We start from the raw sequence: 15,736 nt of genomic DNA, 5'->3' as shown, positions 1-15,736 counted from the left end.
AAAAACGTGGTAAGGAGTTGAGTTTTGGTTTTGTCTTTTTCACTGTAGAATTTATTTAGAACAAATCCTTTCCTGTCCCAGTAAATCATGGAGGATTTTAGTGAATGGTATTATACCAGAGAACTCCTTGTCCCCACAATTACAGACAGAAAGTCTAGATGCAAAGGTAACTAACTATTCAGAGTGTTGGAGATGTAGCACTGTGCAGTTCTAATCCTATGCCAAATATTGCTTTCGTGTGGGGTTAGTGGGAAGGAGTAAGTAGGTTTTCATCACTTTAATTAAACCACGGAGAACCTTTACCTGATGCAGTCCTCCTGAAATGAAAGCAGCTACTCAAAAGACATAAGAATAGATATAAATAAAAATAAAATTTTTCAAGTGCTCTCATTTTACATGGGCATAATGTTGGTTTATCGACTTTAGGAGAGGCTGTGGATAGGATTCTTCTCTTTTCACCTGTACTTCCTTGCCTCCAAAACTCAATGCTTCAATCTGCCTAGTAGACATTAGTTCTTTCTTCTGGTATATAATTAAATGTATGCTTCTGAAAATAAATGTTTAAAGGGTTGTGTTAGTGAATATTGTTTAGAAACTACAGAAAACTGCAGTTTTCCTTTTCAGTTGTATGCTGCTTTCTTTGAAATGCCAAACTGAGGTACATCCCCAGTTTAGGACTCAGAGTTAATGCATGGCCAAATTTTTTTGGATGTTGCAACTGTAACAAGTGAACTCTTGTAGTAGTTCCATCATACAGCACTGTCACTGTCAGGGTGAAAGGCCTCTCTACAATGTACTCCAGATGAGTTTTACATTTAATTAAAACAGGAGGAATGGAAAGCTTGTGCAAATGTACTTGTGGCTGTTTGTCCTTGGTCTCATTAAGCAAGGAGACTGTTGGCCAAATAAAACATTCTGCTGCTTTTGTTTAACTCTCAAAAACATCCACCACTCAAAACATGAATCTCTTTAATACTTTCCTGGCTGCTGTTTTAATGCTCAAGGTTAGGAAATGTATTCCTCATTTGTCATCTGGTGTGCTTTCATGCACATGCCCCAGAACAGGCAGAGAACCATATATGGCGTCCATTGCTTAATTGTGCATCTCTTAATGCTATGCAAAACACAGAGATTAATCAAGAAATGTGCAATTCAGTCTGAAAAGATTGTTGGTGACTTGTAAACCCCAGAAGTGTCTTTTCAGGGTGTTGTAGATATGCATAGTTAAGCAGATATCAGTGTAAATATGTCCTTAAATAGTAAGTTATTCATCACTTCTTTTTCTTTTACCATCAACTCAGAAAGAAGAGGAAGCTCGCCTACGGGAAGAGGCAGAGCGAATTCGCTTAGAACGTGAAAAGCATTTCCAAAGAGAAGAGCAAGAGCGCTTGGAAAGGAAGAAGGTAACTCAGTACATGCAGAGAAACTGTAATTCATTTGTCTTAGCAGTTTGCTTCCACCTCAGGTGCAGAAAGTTATCCATGATATAAATGTTCCCTCAAAAAAGCTGCAGTCCTCATCTGTGTAGCCTGATGTGAAAGTGAAAGGAATATTGCCAACAGTAATAAATAATCTCTTTGCAATAAACTGATGCAACTGATAAATGACAAGCAGTTGTGGTTTGGGCAAGATTTTGTATTAATGCCAGTAAATATTATTTTACCCCTTTACATTTCATTGTAGAGGCTTGAGGAGATCATGAAGAGAACTAGGCGTGTAGAAGCTGTAGATAAGGTCAGTGCTGTTATTTAATGTGTGTAAATATCAGGCATATGTCACTTTTTAAATGCCATTTTTAATTGACAAAACTGTGCTTCCTTTATAGAAACCCAGTGACCAACAGAATGGACATATATCAAAGGCAAATATTCCTGGAGAAGCAGGTATTGTGTTTAACTGTGCCCTGAGCAAAACAGGTGAATAAATGCCTACTAAGCACAACAATTTGAAATACAGTTCTGAAACTTGACACACTAATTGCAGTAAAGAAAACCTTGAGAGGAGTAGAACTGAAGTCTTAGCAAACACTGTTTATTTAGCCTTTCTATGTAGGTAGTTAACCATCACCAAATGAGACAGCTGTTTTAACAACTTCATCACATTGGTGTTTAAAGAGAGGGAGTTGCTTACCAAGTTTAGTTATTTATAAAGTGAAAAGAAACAAATTCTTTTCTCATTCGGATCACAGAAGAAACTGATTCTATAGTTTCTTATGCATAGTATTACAGACGTGGTTGCAGACTTACTCCGTTTTCTTGAAGGGTTGTTTCATCTCAGTCATCAAAATAAACTGTTCATTATCCAAATATCTCCTTGTGATTTTTCTCTTCCACACCTGCTGCCTTATTCACTTGGTCTTAATTTCTATTTCTTTCAAAATTCAGGTCCTACAAAAGCTTAGAGTCTCCCTGTCACATCCACACTTTCAGTCTTCCCTTCTATTCTGTTCCCTGTATCTTTTTTTTTTTTTTTTTTTCCTGGTCATTTAAGGTAATGTTTTATGTAAGATTTTAATACTAATAATGAAGGAAGCAAAATAAAATGTAGCTCATATTCAACAATCACCAAGTATGAACTAGCAGTATTTAAAGATACTGAAGTTATCAAATGGCTTATCCTATTGTAGCATAACATGTTAAATTACATGAATCTTTATTTCTTTTTTGTGTTTGAGTTGAGCAACATGGAGGACAAGTAATAGCACTGCCAGGAAACCTTTTGACATGGATTTCATTATATGTGTTTGGGAAGTTACTTGTTTATATATCATCTTAGGGGAAAAAAAAAGTTTGGAAACTGCTAATACAGAATGCATCTCACATGCCATCTATTGCTGCAGGCACTGTTGAAGGTGCTACAGACAACTTAAATAATTCTTGAAGCTATAGATAGCTCTGTAACCTGTGGCTAGCATTTTCCTGCCCAAGGTAGAAGACAAGTAGTCAGTTTCCTCAGGCATACAAGAATTTGGACTTCCATTTCCCCAGGCCCAAGGGAAGGCTGGAATACTTGAGTAACTGGATAAAGAGAAAACTGCCCTCACCCTCAGGGTGGCTCTACTGTTCAGCTTTGCTTTAACTAGATATGCTGTTGAGTTAAAGTTATGAATTCATGGACATATTTAAGCCAACTCTAACTTTACATATTAGGCTCTAACAGACTTCTGACTATACACAAATGTTGATTTTCCTTTTTTTTTCAGTTTTACTCCTTGGCAAAATATGAGGAGATCTTTGTGGGAATTGCCAAATCACACAATGAAACAAAATCCATCCCCTTTTTGTCATTTGTTTGGCCTCTACTTCAAAATAGGAGATAACTCGCCTTTCCAAAGCAGAACTTTCTTCTGCTATTCTCTTTTAAATGTTAAAGCCAATGTATTTTCCTTATTCCACTTGTGGAGCACTGAAACCTGTATTGCTCCTGTCCTTTGTGTAAAAGCTTGTCAAAGGTCAGACTAAGACATTCAGTGTAAAAGACTTCAGCTCAAACATTTAGAGCATAGCAAAACAAGGGCAGCTGAAGGAGGGTCTCCTCAGATGAGGTTTTTGGGTAAGCGAGATAAATGTGTCCAAGCCTTGAATACTAAATTGTCCTTGTGATTATCAGAACAGATGATAGCATGGGTGGGGTGCAATTGCTTCCTTTTATTGAGCTGTATGTGAATTAGAGTGACTTTAGATACAATGCAGAGGGCTGTAGTTGTACTCTAAGAGAACATCCTGAGGCAGGCCAATAACATCTACCATATGGTCTTTGGATGAGGCACCAGGATACTCTTAATTTTAGGTTGCTCTCTACAGCATTTTGTAGTAGTAATTTGGTACTTGTTGAAAGAAGTATCCTTCCCATGAGATTTCTTCCTTTTGATTTCCTCTTGGGTTGCAGTCAGTGACACAGGAACCAAGAAACACCTGTGTATGGAACTGATGATATCCCAGTGTTCTCCTATTCTGTAGTGGTACTTGGAAAGTGCCAGCATAATATTCTGTCAGGTACCAGCCTATTTTGACCACTGGCTTATGTGTTGGAGTTTTGTATAACATTGTAAAATGTTTGTTCTCATCCCTAAAGCTATGGCTTTGAAATCTGTGGTATTTACTCTGGACCTGAAACAGGGCTTGTGTGCCCAGAAACATGACAAAGGAGGGAGGGGGTGGGGTAATTGTTTTTTAAAACTGTAGCTTGCCTTGACTGTGCTAATTTTTGTAAGAAATGTTTTATCCTAATCTGCAGGTAGATGATGTGGCTTGGTTTCATGAAATCCTGTTTTCTCTCTAGTCATAACCAGTCCTGCATCTCCCTTGGAACCTGCAGGAGGACCTCAGCTTCAGCATGCCACGCAATCTCCGCACAATGGGAAACCCATCGCCTGCACGCATGTGATTGTTTCACATCAACCCCCTGTAAACATGGACAGGTAAGAACACTGCAGAGTATTGGGGAGTATTTAGATGATGAGGGTTACTAGAGTAATTATTTTCAGATCCATGTGTTCATTAACTGAATAAGAGACAGCTGTTCAATCTGTCTTGTTTACTGTTTATTTTTATCCTTTCCTGTGTTCAGAAAGGAACTTTATCATCTTTTACATAGCAGTTACCCATTTTTGCCCAGTAATAAGGAATAATTTTGTAAAAATCCTTTGCAGTGTTTGGAACAATGTCTTGTTTGCTAACAATTATTACATAAATTGAAACTTAATGGAAAGGGCAATTTTTTTCTGTTCTTTCCATGAATTAAGATTCATAAAAGCCACTCTGGATTTGCAGTGCTAGCTTTGTGATTGGAATAATGAACACTGTGCTTTCAACCTGGATGTTTTGATTTCTGAATTGCTTGAAGGGTTAGCAAGTTTTGCTTACTAAGCAAAAGTCTTTCACGTGAGATACAGAACTACTCATTTCAGCTTTGCATTTTAAAAAAGCCCCTTTGTTCTCTATAAGGAGAATTTGGGGAGGCTCTCTATAGCCATGAAGCAAGTCACTCAGACTTTGAGAAATTGTTGAAATGCTTGAAACCTCCGTGTTGAGCTGAGTGAAATCTGTTACATAAGCATGAGCTGTCAGTTATTTCAATTTCAGTAATGCAGATAGCCAAATAATCCCTTAGTCCTTTCATATTTTATGCAGGTAGTGCCAGAATATGCATGGAAAAACTTGAATGTGGGAAGCCATCACACCGTCTGTAATGGGCGGTATGCTTCAGGGTGTGATTGGCACTAATTGAAGGAGGAATTTGTGCTCTGGTCCCTCCATATGACTGGGGGATTTTAGCCTGCTGTCATGCTGATAAGGATGCTCCTGCTGAGAGAAGTTCTGTCAGTGACACTGAGCACTGAACTGCATTGGATGACCTGCACAGAGCTGCCTTGTAATTGTCTTGGGCGGCTATTAAATGTTAATCAGCCTTATATGCACCTTGATGTTTGTAATATAAAATGTCACACTAATGAATGCTGTCCTGTAGCATTATAATCTGTGTGGAAGGAACCTCAGAATGGCCAAAATGAAGAATGAATAAATGAGATTGAAAAACAGCTAGATATACCTGATGTTGATGTTGTAGCATGCACAACAGCAGCAGGTGGAGTTGGTCTCTTGTGTGAGCACCTCACTCCGACCCAAAAAAGATTTGGCTTTTGTCTGGAGAAGACTTGAGCGTGTTTTAAGGGCAAGACAGCTTAGATTTCTGACCAAAACTTTTAAAGGTTTTGCCTGGGGGACTTTTGTTGCATGTGCTTGCATGGGCAAGAATAGGGAGTGAAGGAGTATTCTTAAGGCCTAGAGCAACAGTCTCATTCTTCTCCTACAATGTAGGAATTGTGGGAAGTTTCACCAGGTCTAGGACAGAAGTAGTGCAGGTGTTGGTGGGTCTGTTTTGTACAGCACTGGGGTCTGGTTTGAATGCATGTCTTGGAACAGGATTGGTGGTCGGTGTTCAGTGACCAAACCCAGAATACCTGTATTTGGGGTCAGAATACCCATAGTCGGGTCACTCCCCAGACAGCGCAGGTGCTTCATCCCTTGCACCTGTAGTGGTGAAGGAGTGACTTGGAAAGTTACTAGAGGCTTGTGTGGAGATAAGGACTTCTACTCTGGGGCATAATAGGAAGTTGCCTGACTGCTTACGGTGCTGAACCTTCATCCCTACTCCTCCCCATCATGTCATTCATCCTGTGTTGGCTCTGTGCCTGGGATTCAGTTGGAAATAGTGTGCTTGCTTCCATGGTCATGAGTACAACGCAACTCAGAAAAATTTTAAAAATTCTGGCCAGGTGAAGGCAACTGATTTCAATGCTTCACCATTCTCTGTTGCTGCTTTTGATCAGCAGTGCAGATCTTTTTGTGCTGGAATTTCATTAGCTTTCCAAGATAATTGATCTTTATAAACCATAATGAAAATGCTGTGATCTGCTGCATTATTTAGCATCTATTGTCAACAATTACTAGTTTTATTAGTAATCATTTATTGTATATGATAGATTGGTGCAATCATCTATCCTATCTAATAGTTTGTCAAAATTTTTTTGGTATTCCTAAACCTGTGTTTTAAACAAATGACCATTAATCAGTTTTCTTTAGGCTTAAAGTTTCTTCACTTTACATTGTGAAAGAAAGAAACAGATGTATTTGCTTGTGACTTGAGCTGTTTTACCATGTTATCACTCAAGTTTTCAAATAGATCTTACCTGAATTCTCAGTTCATAGAAACAATTTCTTTTTTCTTAGTTGTCTGAGTTAAAATGATGTGTCTGAACATGATTTTTGTGATACGTAGTTTTAAGTGGTGCTGCAAGGGTTCTGATTTTACCACCTATGCTTGTTCTGAGTGTCCTCTCCAGAAGTAAATTTGGTTAAACAATTTAATGCTCAAATGCTAATGAAAAATAGTGAATTATTATTGGGGGAGATGGAGCAGAGAGTGACCTTACATCTGACCTATAAGCCTGTGGTGAGAAGGTTCACAATTGAACTTAAATGAAGACATTTCTCATCCAGGTGTAGTACGATGGAAAGGGCCACACTGACTATATTTTAAAATGGAGATTGGGTTGGAAGTTTTCCAGTTACACAGTAAAGTACCTAGAATTACTGAGCAAACTGGTAGTTCATGGGTACTATGATATTAATGGCATATTAACTTCTGGCTAGATTATGGGGTTTGGGGTTTTTTACAACAAATGGAAAAATGTTGGAAAAAATGTTGAAAATAAGATACAATGTTAAAGTATTTTCAAACGTTTTGTAAATTATAAAAGATTCCAACAAGATTTTTTCCAGATTCTAATTTTTAATTGCTTTACTGAACAGTAGAAACCTGGAAGAAGCACAATGATAGGAGTTGGAGCTGGATAGCCATTACAGCTGCCTAATCCATCTTCCACTTACAGATTTTTGCTTGTTCTCCATGTTCTAATTCTTTGCCCAAATTAGATCCTGTCTGCTACTTCTCAGAAAGTTATTTCAGTACAGTGGTTTATGTTGACAATATTTTCCTTATGATACTTGTTCTTATCCTGTAATTCCATTTTTTTTCTGTGCTGCTTTCTATGAATGCCTGCAGTGGGCTTCAGTGAGAGCAGTTCACCTCATCTGCGTGTCTCCATCTCCTATAAAGGGAGCTGGGTCTGGATAGACTAGATGACCAGTTTTTAGAAATACATAGTTAAACAGGATGATTGCCTCAATAACCTGCCCTGGAAAAGAATGTTACTGGGTTCAAATTCTTGTGTTGTGTTCATTGCTCGGTCTGTGGGATAGCCCACCTAAAACTTGCTTTAGCACTACCTTCCCTTCTTCAGGCCTCCAGCTCCTCAGTTGCTGGCTGATTTCAGTGCTGTTGTCTCAGTGGATTAAAAATAAATCATCCAAAAGTCTGGGGTCCATTTTGCTGTTAATGTCTATCTGTGACACCTCTGCTAAAAATCACGTCAATAAATGAGGTGGCTGACATTGTCTTTCAGATCAGGAATAGCAGCTGTGGAAATATTTTGGCACTTTACAAAGGCCTGCAAATCAGTGGTTTTGTTTTGAGAGTTTTTAAAAATTATTTTTATTTGGTGTTGATTTCCGGTGGGTGATCAGAAATATTCTGTCCTGCTTGCTTTCTTCTTTAGTCTCTTCAAATTCTTTAAATACAGATTATATCTACGTAGAGCTTTGGCTAAAATTACCAACACCAGATGTAATTTTCAGTAGTTTTTAACTTTTTGGATGTTCCAGCTCCTTTAATTAAATTAGCTGCTCTTCTTTCAACTTCCTCCAGTCTATCTTGTTAATATTGATGTGTCCAGAACAAAATGCAAAGCTGAACAGATGCTTTTTAGCTGCCATGAAGCTGTCTTTTGGATGCTTGTAAGACTGTTATGTTTGGAAATGCACTCTGAACAACTCTGGCAACTTTTTTTTTATTACACAGATGTCTTGCTACAAGCACACTTATGAAATATGTTAGAATGCCAAAATTATCCAGTTCTTTCTGCAATATTGTATGCTTCAAAGGCTATATCTCCAGTGTTGCACTAGACACTGAGACATCGCTAAGAATGTACCATAAGACAGTAACGACATCTGTAGCAGGTCAAAAATCCATTACTTCTTTGTGTTCTTTGCTTTAATGGCTTGTCGCCATCACCTTTTTTTTCCTTTCACGCTCCCTCCTTAAGTAAGTAGGGAGATCCACTGGTCGGTGAAGGATTGCTAAGCATTGTGGTCCAGATGCAACCATAGGCTCAAGTGGTCCCAAAGCTACTACTTACCAGAAGCTGGAGGTATATCACTCTCCTAGGAATTTGTCTGATCTCCTTTTGAGCTTGTGGCCTCTAAGATGTCCAGTGGAAATTAATTCCACAGTTCCATTTTTCCCTTTGTTTCTTCACAGTTTGCTCCCCTAGTAGCAAATTGGTGGAGGAGATAGCATAAAATAAAGAACTTTTTATAGCTTAAAATTTAGAAGATTCATAGTCATGGTTTCTTCTTTTGTACCCTCTTTGTGATTGTGTAGGGTTCTCTGTCTCAAAAGGCATCATTCAAGTCTGAATCCTGGTCTAACTTGGTGTGTGATACTGGCAGTGCAATGACAAATAAATACAAAGAACTATTTATCTATGAAGTCAGCTGATTAGCTGGATAGAAAAAACATGTTTGCAGAAACAAGAGGCTTCTTCATTGTATTAATACTTGTTGAAGTACTATGCTGTTTAATTTATATGAATGAGCAGTTGCTGATTTTCTGTCTCTTTCTTACCCCATCCATCAAACTTGCCATGTTATCCTAGCTCTGGTAATGTTAGTGGCAGTAGATGGGGATGAAGTAATAGGATACCTTACAGTGAATAATAACCTAATAACTATGCATTATAAAGCAGGTTTTATTAGTCCTAAAGCATTTCACAGATTCTGCTTCTCATCTTACAGATGTGGATCTCTTGACACAAAAGGGTGATGTGACTTGTGACCTCTCCCAAGCAGCCATCAGGGTTTTTGGTTTTGCTCTCAAACACAGTGCAGTGAAATATATTTTTCACTTTGAAATTTGCTCAGCTTATCCACAGATGAAAAAAGGGGAATGCCTTTCTTAAAAAGAACTGGTGATGGCTCGAGAAACTGGGAAAAGCTTCATATGAAAAGCAGCATGTTTTTCTCACAGGAAACCTGGGCTTTGGATGAAGTGTTGCCACTTTCAAAAGAGCTGTAATTATTTTCTGACTCTTGGGAAGTACTGTAAAACAATTCTGTAATTGTTTGTGAAGAGTTGGACACCCAAAGAAGCCAGCAAATGAAAATAAACCATATGCTAATTGCAAGCAGGTTTTTTTAAGACTAGTAAATGTACTGTCAGGAGAAAATAAGCCTGTGAAACCAAGCCACCTGCTCAGAAACAGCCTGAGGAAATTGATAGCCTAGTTTCAATCCAGGAAAATTGCATCTGAGCCTTTGAGGCTGAAGCATTTCCAGACAACCTGAACAGTCGTGATGTGGTCCGAATAGGGAATAGATACCCAGGGTTGTCAGGATCTAACTGTTGAGGGCCTTAAGAAGCATCTATGAAAGATCACATGGTTTTTTGAGTGTCAGTTGAGAACATGCTCTTTCTTGAGGAGCTCATGGTCCCATTACTGTCATCCTGTTCACTGAAGTAGCACCTTAGTTTCTCCCCTCTGGCAAGATAGTACACATGCTGTCTGCAAAGACAGCGGGATTTGACAATACAGCGCCTCATAAAAGGGTTGAGAGGGGAGGGGCAAGACTGTGAGACATGATCATGTGTCTTCTCAGGAGTGTATGTGTAATTGGAGAGTGTGTCTGTGCTTGTACTGCTCCTAAGTGGGGGAGATGTACAAGAGCTTGCTCATAAGGCATATCTGTCAAGTGGGAGATGGAAAAGAAAGTGCAGATTGACGTGAGGGATGCTGGGTGGTGTTTCTTTTGTCTTGGGCATGATCAACAGGAGCAGCGCAGAGTTGGGCAGTGCCTTGGAAAAAAGCCCTAAGAACTTGTAGGGGAGGAGGGACTGAAAGAACTGCACTGGTAGGGGAGTTTTTTCTCGGGATGAGTGGCAGGTGGAAGAGGCTGCTCCAAAACTGGAGGCAGGAGGTGATCCAAGGAATAACAAAAACCAGAGTGATCTTATACAAAAGCAATTACATTGATTTGAAATAAGAGGAGGGGTATGGCAAAGGTTATGAGAGCTGAAAAAGATTTTGGAGGCTGTAAATGGCATTAGGTGGGTGGCTCAAGATAGTGGTGGTGCTGCAGGGCTCTTCTTACTGCTTCCCATTGCAGTCACTTCTCAGAACTGCAGTGTCCGTAAAATGCTCTGTCTGGGGATCGTGTAGCCAAATGTAACAATCCTGTGTGTTTGAGGGAAGGCATATCTAATACTTGGCTGCAAAAACAGTTTTTCTACTGTCGTAGAAGTACAGTTTTGTTTTTACTGCCTAAAACAATGCTCAGGATTAATGCAGGCTTTTCCATTTGTAATACTGCATTGAGGAGGACTAAATTTCTGTTCTAGATTAAGTGTATGAGGAAATACCTGTGTTTCTCTTTCAGCAATCTCAATCCAGAGCAAAATGCAAACGAAAATGGAATGTCTATGCAGAATGATAACTTTGAAGAGATCATAAACCTGCCTATTGGTTCGAAACCATCCCGGCTGGACGCCATGAACAGTGACGGAAGCAATACTCCTGAAATTCCTTTGAATCCAATTCTAGCCTTTGAAGATAAGGGGACTCTCTTGCCTCAGGTAGATAGTGTTCAAACACATCAAACAGCAGGTAGGTTTGCCTCGGTTCATTAACACTTGTAATGTGTTGTAATTGACAGGGGACCTAGAGCTCTTAATTGACATAAATTGGTTAAGCATTTTTAAACCCCGTATTTTTGGGGGAAAGGAGCATATCTCCTCTTTGTAAAGCTGTGCATGCCAAGTACATACAGATGCTGTTCAAATTATGGTGAGGCCTTTTCTTTTATTTGAGGGGAGTTTCTCATTTACACTGCACTGTCTGCCATTTGAACTTGCTTGAAAATGTTTGCCCTGTGCTTTCAAACAGAAATGCTAAGTGAGAGCTGCTGTTCCTAGCTTATGATCAGCAATCATCTTCCAGTTCTGCAAGAGCAGTAACAGATATGCACAGGCAGAAGGGCAGTCAGTACCCACCTGCTATGTAAAATTCTGGATGTACTTCCCTCATGAAGTTCTTGCTGCCATTAATACTGAGAGATGCTTTGCAGCACACTAGATTTTTTTCTGAATTACATCTCAACTTTTAAAGGATGTTAGGTAAACAGGTACTAATTTAGCAGGTTAAATTGGATTACCGTTTTCTTTTCCTGTGGCTAGGAAATGTAAGGAAAATCATCTTACAATAAAATAATTGCATAAATGTATAGCATTTTGAGGTAAGCATTGTCACTCTTTGCTGATCTGTCATTTTTGATAACTTCTATTGTAGAAGTGATCTGATTGTTTCTCCTGAAGAACCAAAGGTGGTATGAGCATCTCTGCAGTCAGTGGAGTTTCTTCCATGCTATGAAGGAGTGTTTTATTTTTTCTCTCCAGTTTTCTAAAGATTTCTTGAATATCTTTTTTGAAACGACTTTAGTAAAACCAGCAGAAGAAATGATGGGAATAGACTTGGGTCACCTTTCTAATAGCTTTCATCACTAGAAAAATCATGCTTCACGTGCATTACTTAATATGGCTTTTTCCAACAAGCTTTTTCTGTTAGTAAATGGATATTTGTGCATTCCTTAAGACAGAAGACACTGGAATCTGAAAGCAAATGGGCTGATTTGGGTGGTGGGAGTCATTCTTTTTTAAAAAAGATGGGTATTGGTTTAAAGGGCATAATTGTAAAATTGGCAAAGAATCTTTTACACTTTGTGGTTCTAATACTTGAAAAATAAATACCTCATTTCTCTACAAGTAGAGTTAATGGGGTGTTTTATTTAAACCTGTTGGTTTAAATATTATTGCAGAGAACTCTAATTATGGGGGCAAAGTATAGGCTTCTGTATCAGGTTCTTGTAAATGTAATTCCTACAGGGACATTCTGTAAATTGAGACGTCACTATGATCTTCTCGCATTTTCTCTAAAAACACAAAACAAGGCAGGTTTTAAAATGTGAAAATTTGAAAGCGTTATTTTTTCATGGACAAGAGGAAAACCTATTGTTCTCCTAGATAATGTATTTATGAATTTTGTTCAGTACAGAAATAAATTGTTTAATTGAATAAATCAGAAAAATGTGGTAAAACAATACTGCAAACTTGATTTTTTTAGTTACATCCATGTTCACAATACTGTAAAAGATGTGTATGCATACGTGCACGCATGCGTGCACACACTCACAAGGAAATACCTTGTTCTGAGTCCTGTAAACTGCTGCTGTTCCCAATGATGGAAGACTTTGCCTTATCAGACTATTGAAGACTGTGTGAAACCTGAAATATTTGATTTTTGGATGATGAAGCAGGTTTGGGGATTTTTTGGGGGTTTGCTCGTTTCAGAGCAAATGGAAAATGGTCATTGTTTGTGCTTTTTATGTAGTGTGTGATTTTTGTAAAGCAGTGCAGTTTGAGCGACAAGAGGAGCAATGCAGGTTGCCTTCTCTTTAGTTTGATGCTGATTTCTGCTGTCGTTATTCCATTCCTCACTTTGGTTGCTATTGGGCAGAACTGTAAAATCTTGCACCTTTTTGTGCTTTGATAAACAATGCTGTTATAGGGAGAGCTCACTCTTAAGTACTTGAGGCACCAACCAGTGCCTGATGCGTTGCTCACTGAAGTCGGCGAGTAGATCCTTGGCTAGTGGAAAGGGAGGTTTACAGAGTTTCAGTTCATGTCACCAGAGAATTTACCGTTAAGATTCCTGCACTTGCCTTCAGTGAGCACTGAGCTAGGCCTCTAGGAAGCTGTGCAGGAAGCCTGTGCTAGCCGAAGAAATCTTCTGGGAAAAGCTTTAGAAATTTTGAAGAAATTGCTTTCTGCTGCTGCCAACTGTTCATCTTAAACAGGAGATGTGATAAAAGCAATGGAAATGCAATGAGAAAGGTACTTCGTCTGCCAGAATATATATGGAAGGGAAAAAACAGCCATTCAGTCAGAATGCTTTCAATAGTGGCTTGTGACTCAGTAAAATGAATTGAGTTCCTTTCGTGCTTTCTTTAGTTTTCCATGTACATAGCCACAATATTTTGAAGTGTCCAAAACATGTAGTCTTTCTTTAATCCTATATATAGCATGTAAGTACCAAATAAAACTTGTTTGAAATATTTACTTCTATTTATATTTTTGTTTTCTTGCATAGTTGAAACAGGAGTCAATCTGTGATGGAAAACTCTTCTTGCTACTCCTGGTCTGCTTAAAACTTCAGGTTTCCTCTAATCTCTTTACTGGAAAAATCACTTACAGCTAGAAACAGGAAAGAAATACCCACTAAGATTTACCTTCAATTTTGAGGATTCATTTAGGCTCAGGTTTAAATTATGCTGGTTGTTTTTTGTGAGACTTCGGAATGTTCGCTTCACTGTTTGCAGCAGAGAGATGAAAAGCCTGCTTCATTTCTCATGTGTGGGTTTGTTGTTTTTTGTTTTTTTTTTTAAAACAGGACTGCAGTAAAAACAATTTATATTTGTATTCATTCCAGTCCAAGTTTGCTTCAAATGAGAGAGAAAACTTCCTCCTTTTCAAGGGCCTGACATACAAATGAAAAGCTAGGGAATTGGGAGTAGAATTAGGTGTACTAATAAAAAAAAAAAAAGTTAAGGGATTGAAATTTTAAGTCTTGGTTTAAACCCCTTTCTGTAGATGCAGGGAAAAACAGTTTCTCTTCTGTTGAATATTGTTCTTGATAATAAAATATGATATCAAATGAATCCTTTGCCTGCTATTGTAACTGGTTTTGTTGTTTGTACTATCAGATGCTACACTTCTCAATGAGGTTGAACTAGGAATTGTAGAAGTGACAGACAACTATTCTGAGGGTATGGAGTAGTAACCTTTCACAGCAGCTAGACTGTGTGCTTTGGAAAGACTGAGCTCCTTCCTCACATCCTAACAGCACAACAATAAATGCTTAGGGGGGTGACATTCAGTCACCTCACAGCTGCTGGGTTGTTCACCATTAGTTTTGATTGTTTCACATCTCTTATCTCCTCATTCCTGATGAAGAATGTTTTATTTGCCTTCTCGTGAGGACCTTGACATATTTTTTCGCAATTAAATACCTAAGAAAAACAGACAGATTCTAATGCCGTTACTTAATATTGCACTGATTTTCTTTTTGGAAAAATGATCTAAATTCACCCAAGGAGGTGGCCTGAAGTTTGAGATTTTCTGGGTTTGTGTCTAGCTGTGTCATTCACTGCTCTGTAGTCCTCTGTCTTAGTAAGACTGACTGCCCACAGCTGAGCACGTGTCTTTCACATGAGATTTCAAAAGAAAATTCCTGTCACACCTAATGCTTTATGGCATTTTCATATTTATCTGAAGTTTCTGTGTGCTCTGTTCTTTAACAGGCCTTTACTGCACTGCAGAGAGGCTTTTGAGTGTGGTTTTGGTTGGTTTTTTTTAAACAGCACTATTAGAGAGAACTTCAAGTTATTGAAAGGAATTATTGACAGAAATGCCTCCCCCAAGCACCAAAACTAAGCTTAAGAGATTTGGGCCTCAGTAAAATACAAAGATGCAATGTTGAGCTCTTAGTTAAAACAGAATGGTTTTTTTTAATTATTTTTTTAATCACACTTTTATTCCATGTTTGTAGTCAGTGGCAGCTCTAAAGCTCTACATGCATGCAAGAGTTATAGCATGGTCAGAAGTACGTCAAAAGACAGGAAACTCTTCAGAAATGTTTTCATAAGAAACTGTTCTACTTGGGTGCAGATGTTTTTTCCAGAAGAATGGTTCCAAAATTTCGGTATTCCAGCCAGCTCAACATGAAGCTCCAGCCTTGTATTTAAAAACAAGTGTATTCATCAAAGGTGGAATTGGATTACTAATAGATGATGACTATTATTATTAGATTGCTATTCTCTTACAAATTAAAACCTGCATTAAAAAAACAGTGCCGCATAATTTCAAGACTGTGCTACATTTTTTTCCTGAAAATGCTGGTTTGATTAGCTTAAAAGGTCTGTGAGACAGACTGTCCTGGAGGAGATACAGGATAGATGTATACAGTATCCTGTATATATGTAAGAAAATTAGTTGAATTTAAACG

At 38.4% G+C, this 15,736-nt stretch overlaps 1 protein-coding gene across 8 annotated transcripts in view; it reads left to right on the top strand.

Moving 5' to 3' along the window:
* MAP7 (microtubule associated protein 7) overlaps positions 1 to 15,691 on the top strand; it is a 121,332-nt gene extending 105,641 nt beyond the window's left edge. For 2 of the 8 annotated variants that reach the window (XM_074896397.1, XM_074896399.1), the window contains 6 exons: positions 1,302 to 1,403; positions 1,684 to 1,734; positions 1,826 to 1,883; positions 4,282 to 4,420; positions 11,058 to 11,284; positions 11,966 to 15,691. In XM_074896397.1, coding sequence (XP_074752498.1) covers positions 1,302 to 1,403; positions 1,684 to 1,734; positions 1,826 to 1,883; positions 4,282 to 4,420; positions 11,058 to 11,284; positions 11,966 to 11,976 — 588 coding nt within the window. In that variant the 3' untranslated portion in view covers positions 11,977 to 15,691. The remainder of the gene's footprint in view (positions 1 to 1,301; positions 1,404 to 1,683; positions 1,735 to 1,825; positions 1,884 to 4,281; positions 4,421 to 11,057; positions 11,285 to 11,965) is intronic. The other 6 variants (XM_074896395.1, XM_074896398.1, XM_074896401.1 and 3 more) reach the window with 4 other exon arrangements.
* The last annotated feature ends 45 nt before the right edge of the window (positions 15,692 to 15,736 follow it).

This window comes from Athene noctua, chromosome 1 (assembly GCF_965140245.1).
Source record: "Athene noctua chromosome 1, bAthNoc1.hap1.1, whole genome shotgun sequence".
Lineage (NCBI taxonomy): Eukaryota > Metazoa > Chordata > Aves > Strigiformes > Strigidae > Athene > Athene noctua.
The sequence above is the reverse complement of the archived record's forward strand: the minus strand, read 5'-3'. Positions and strand labels throughout refer to the sequence as shown.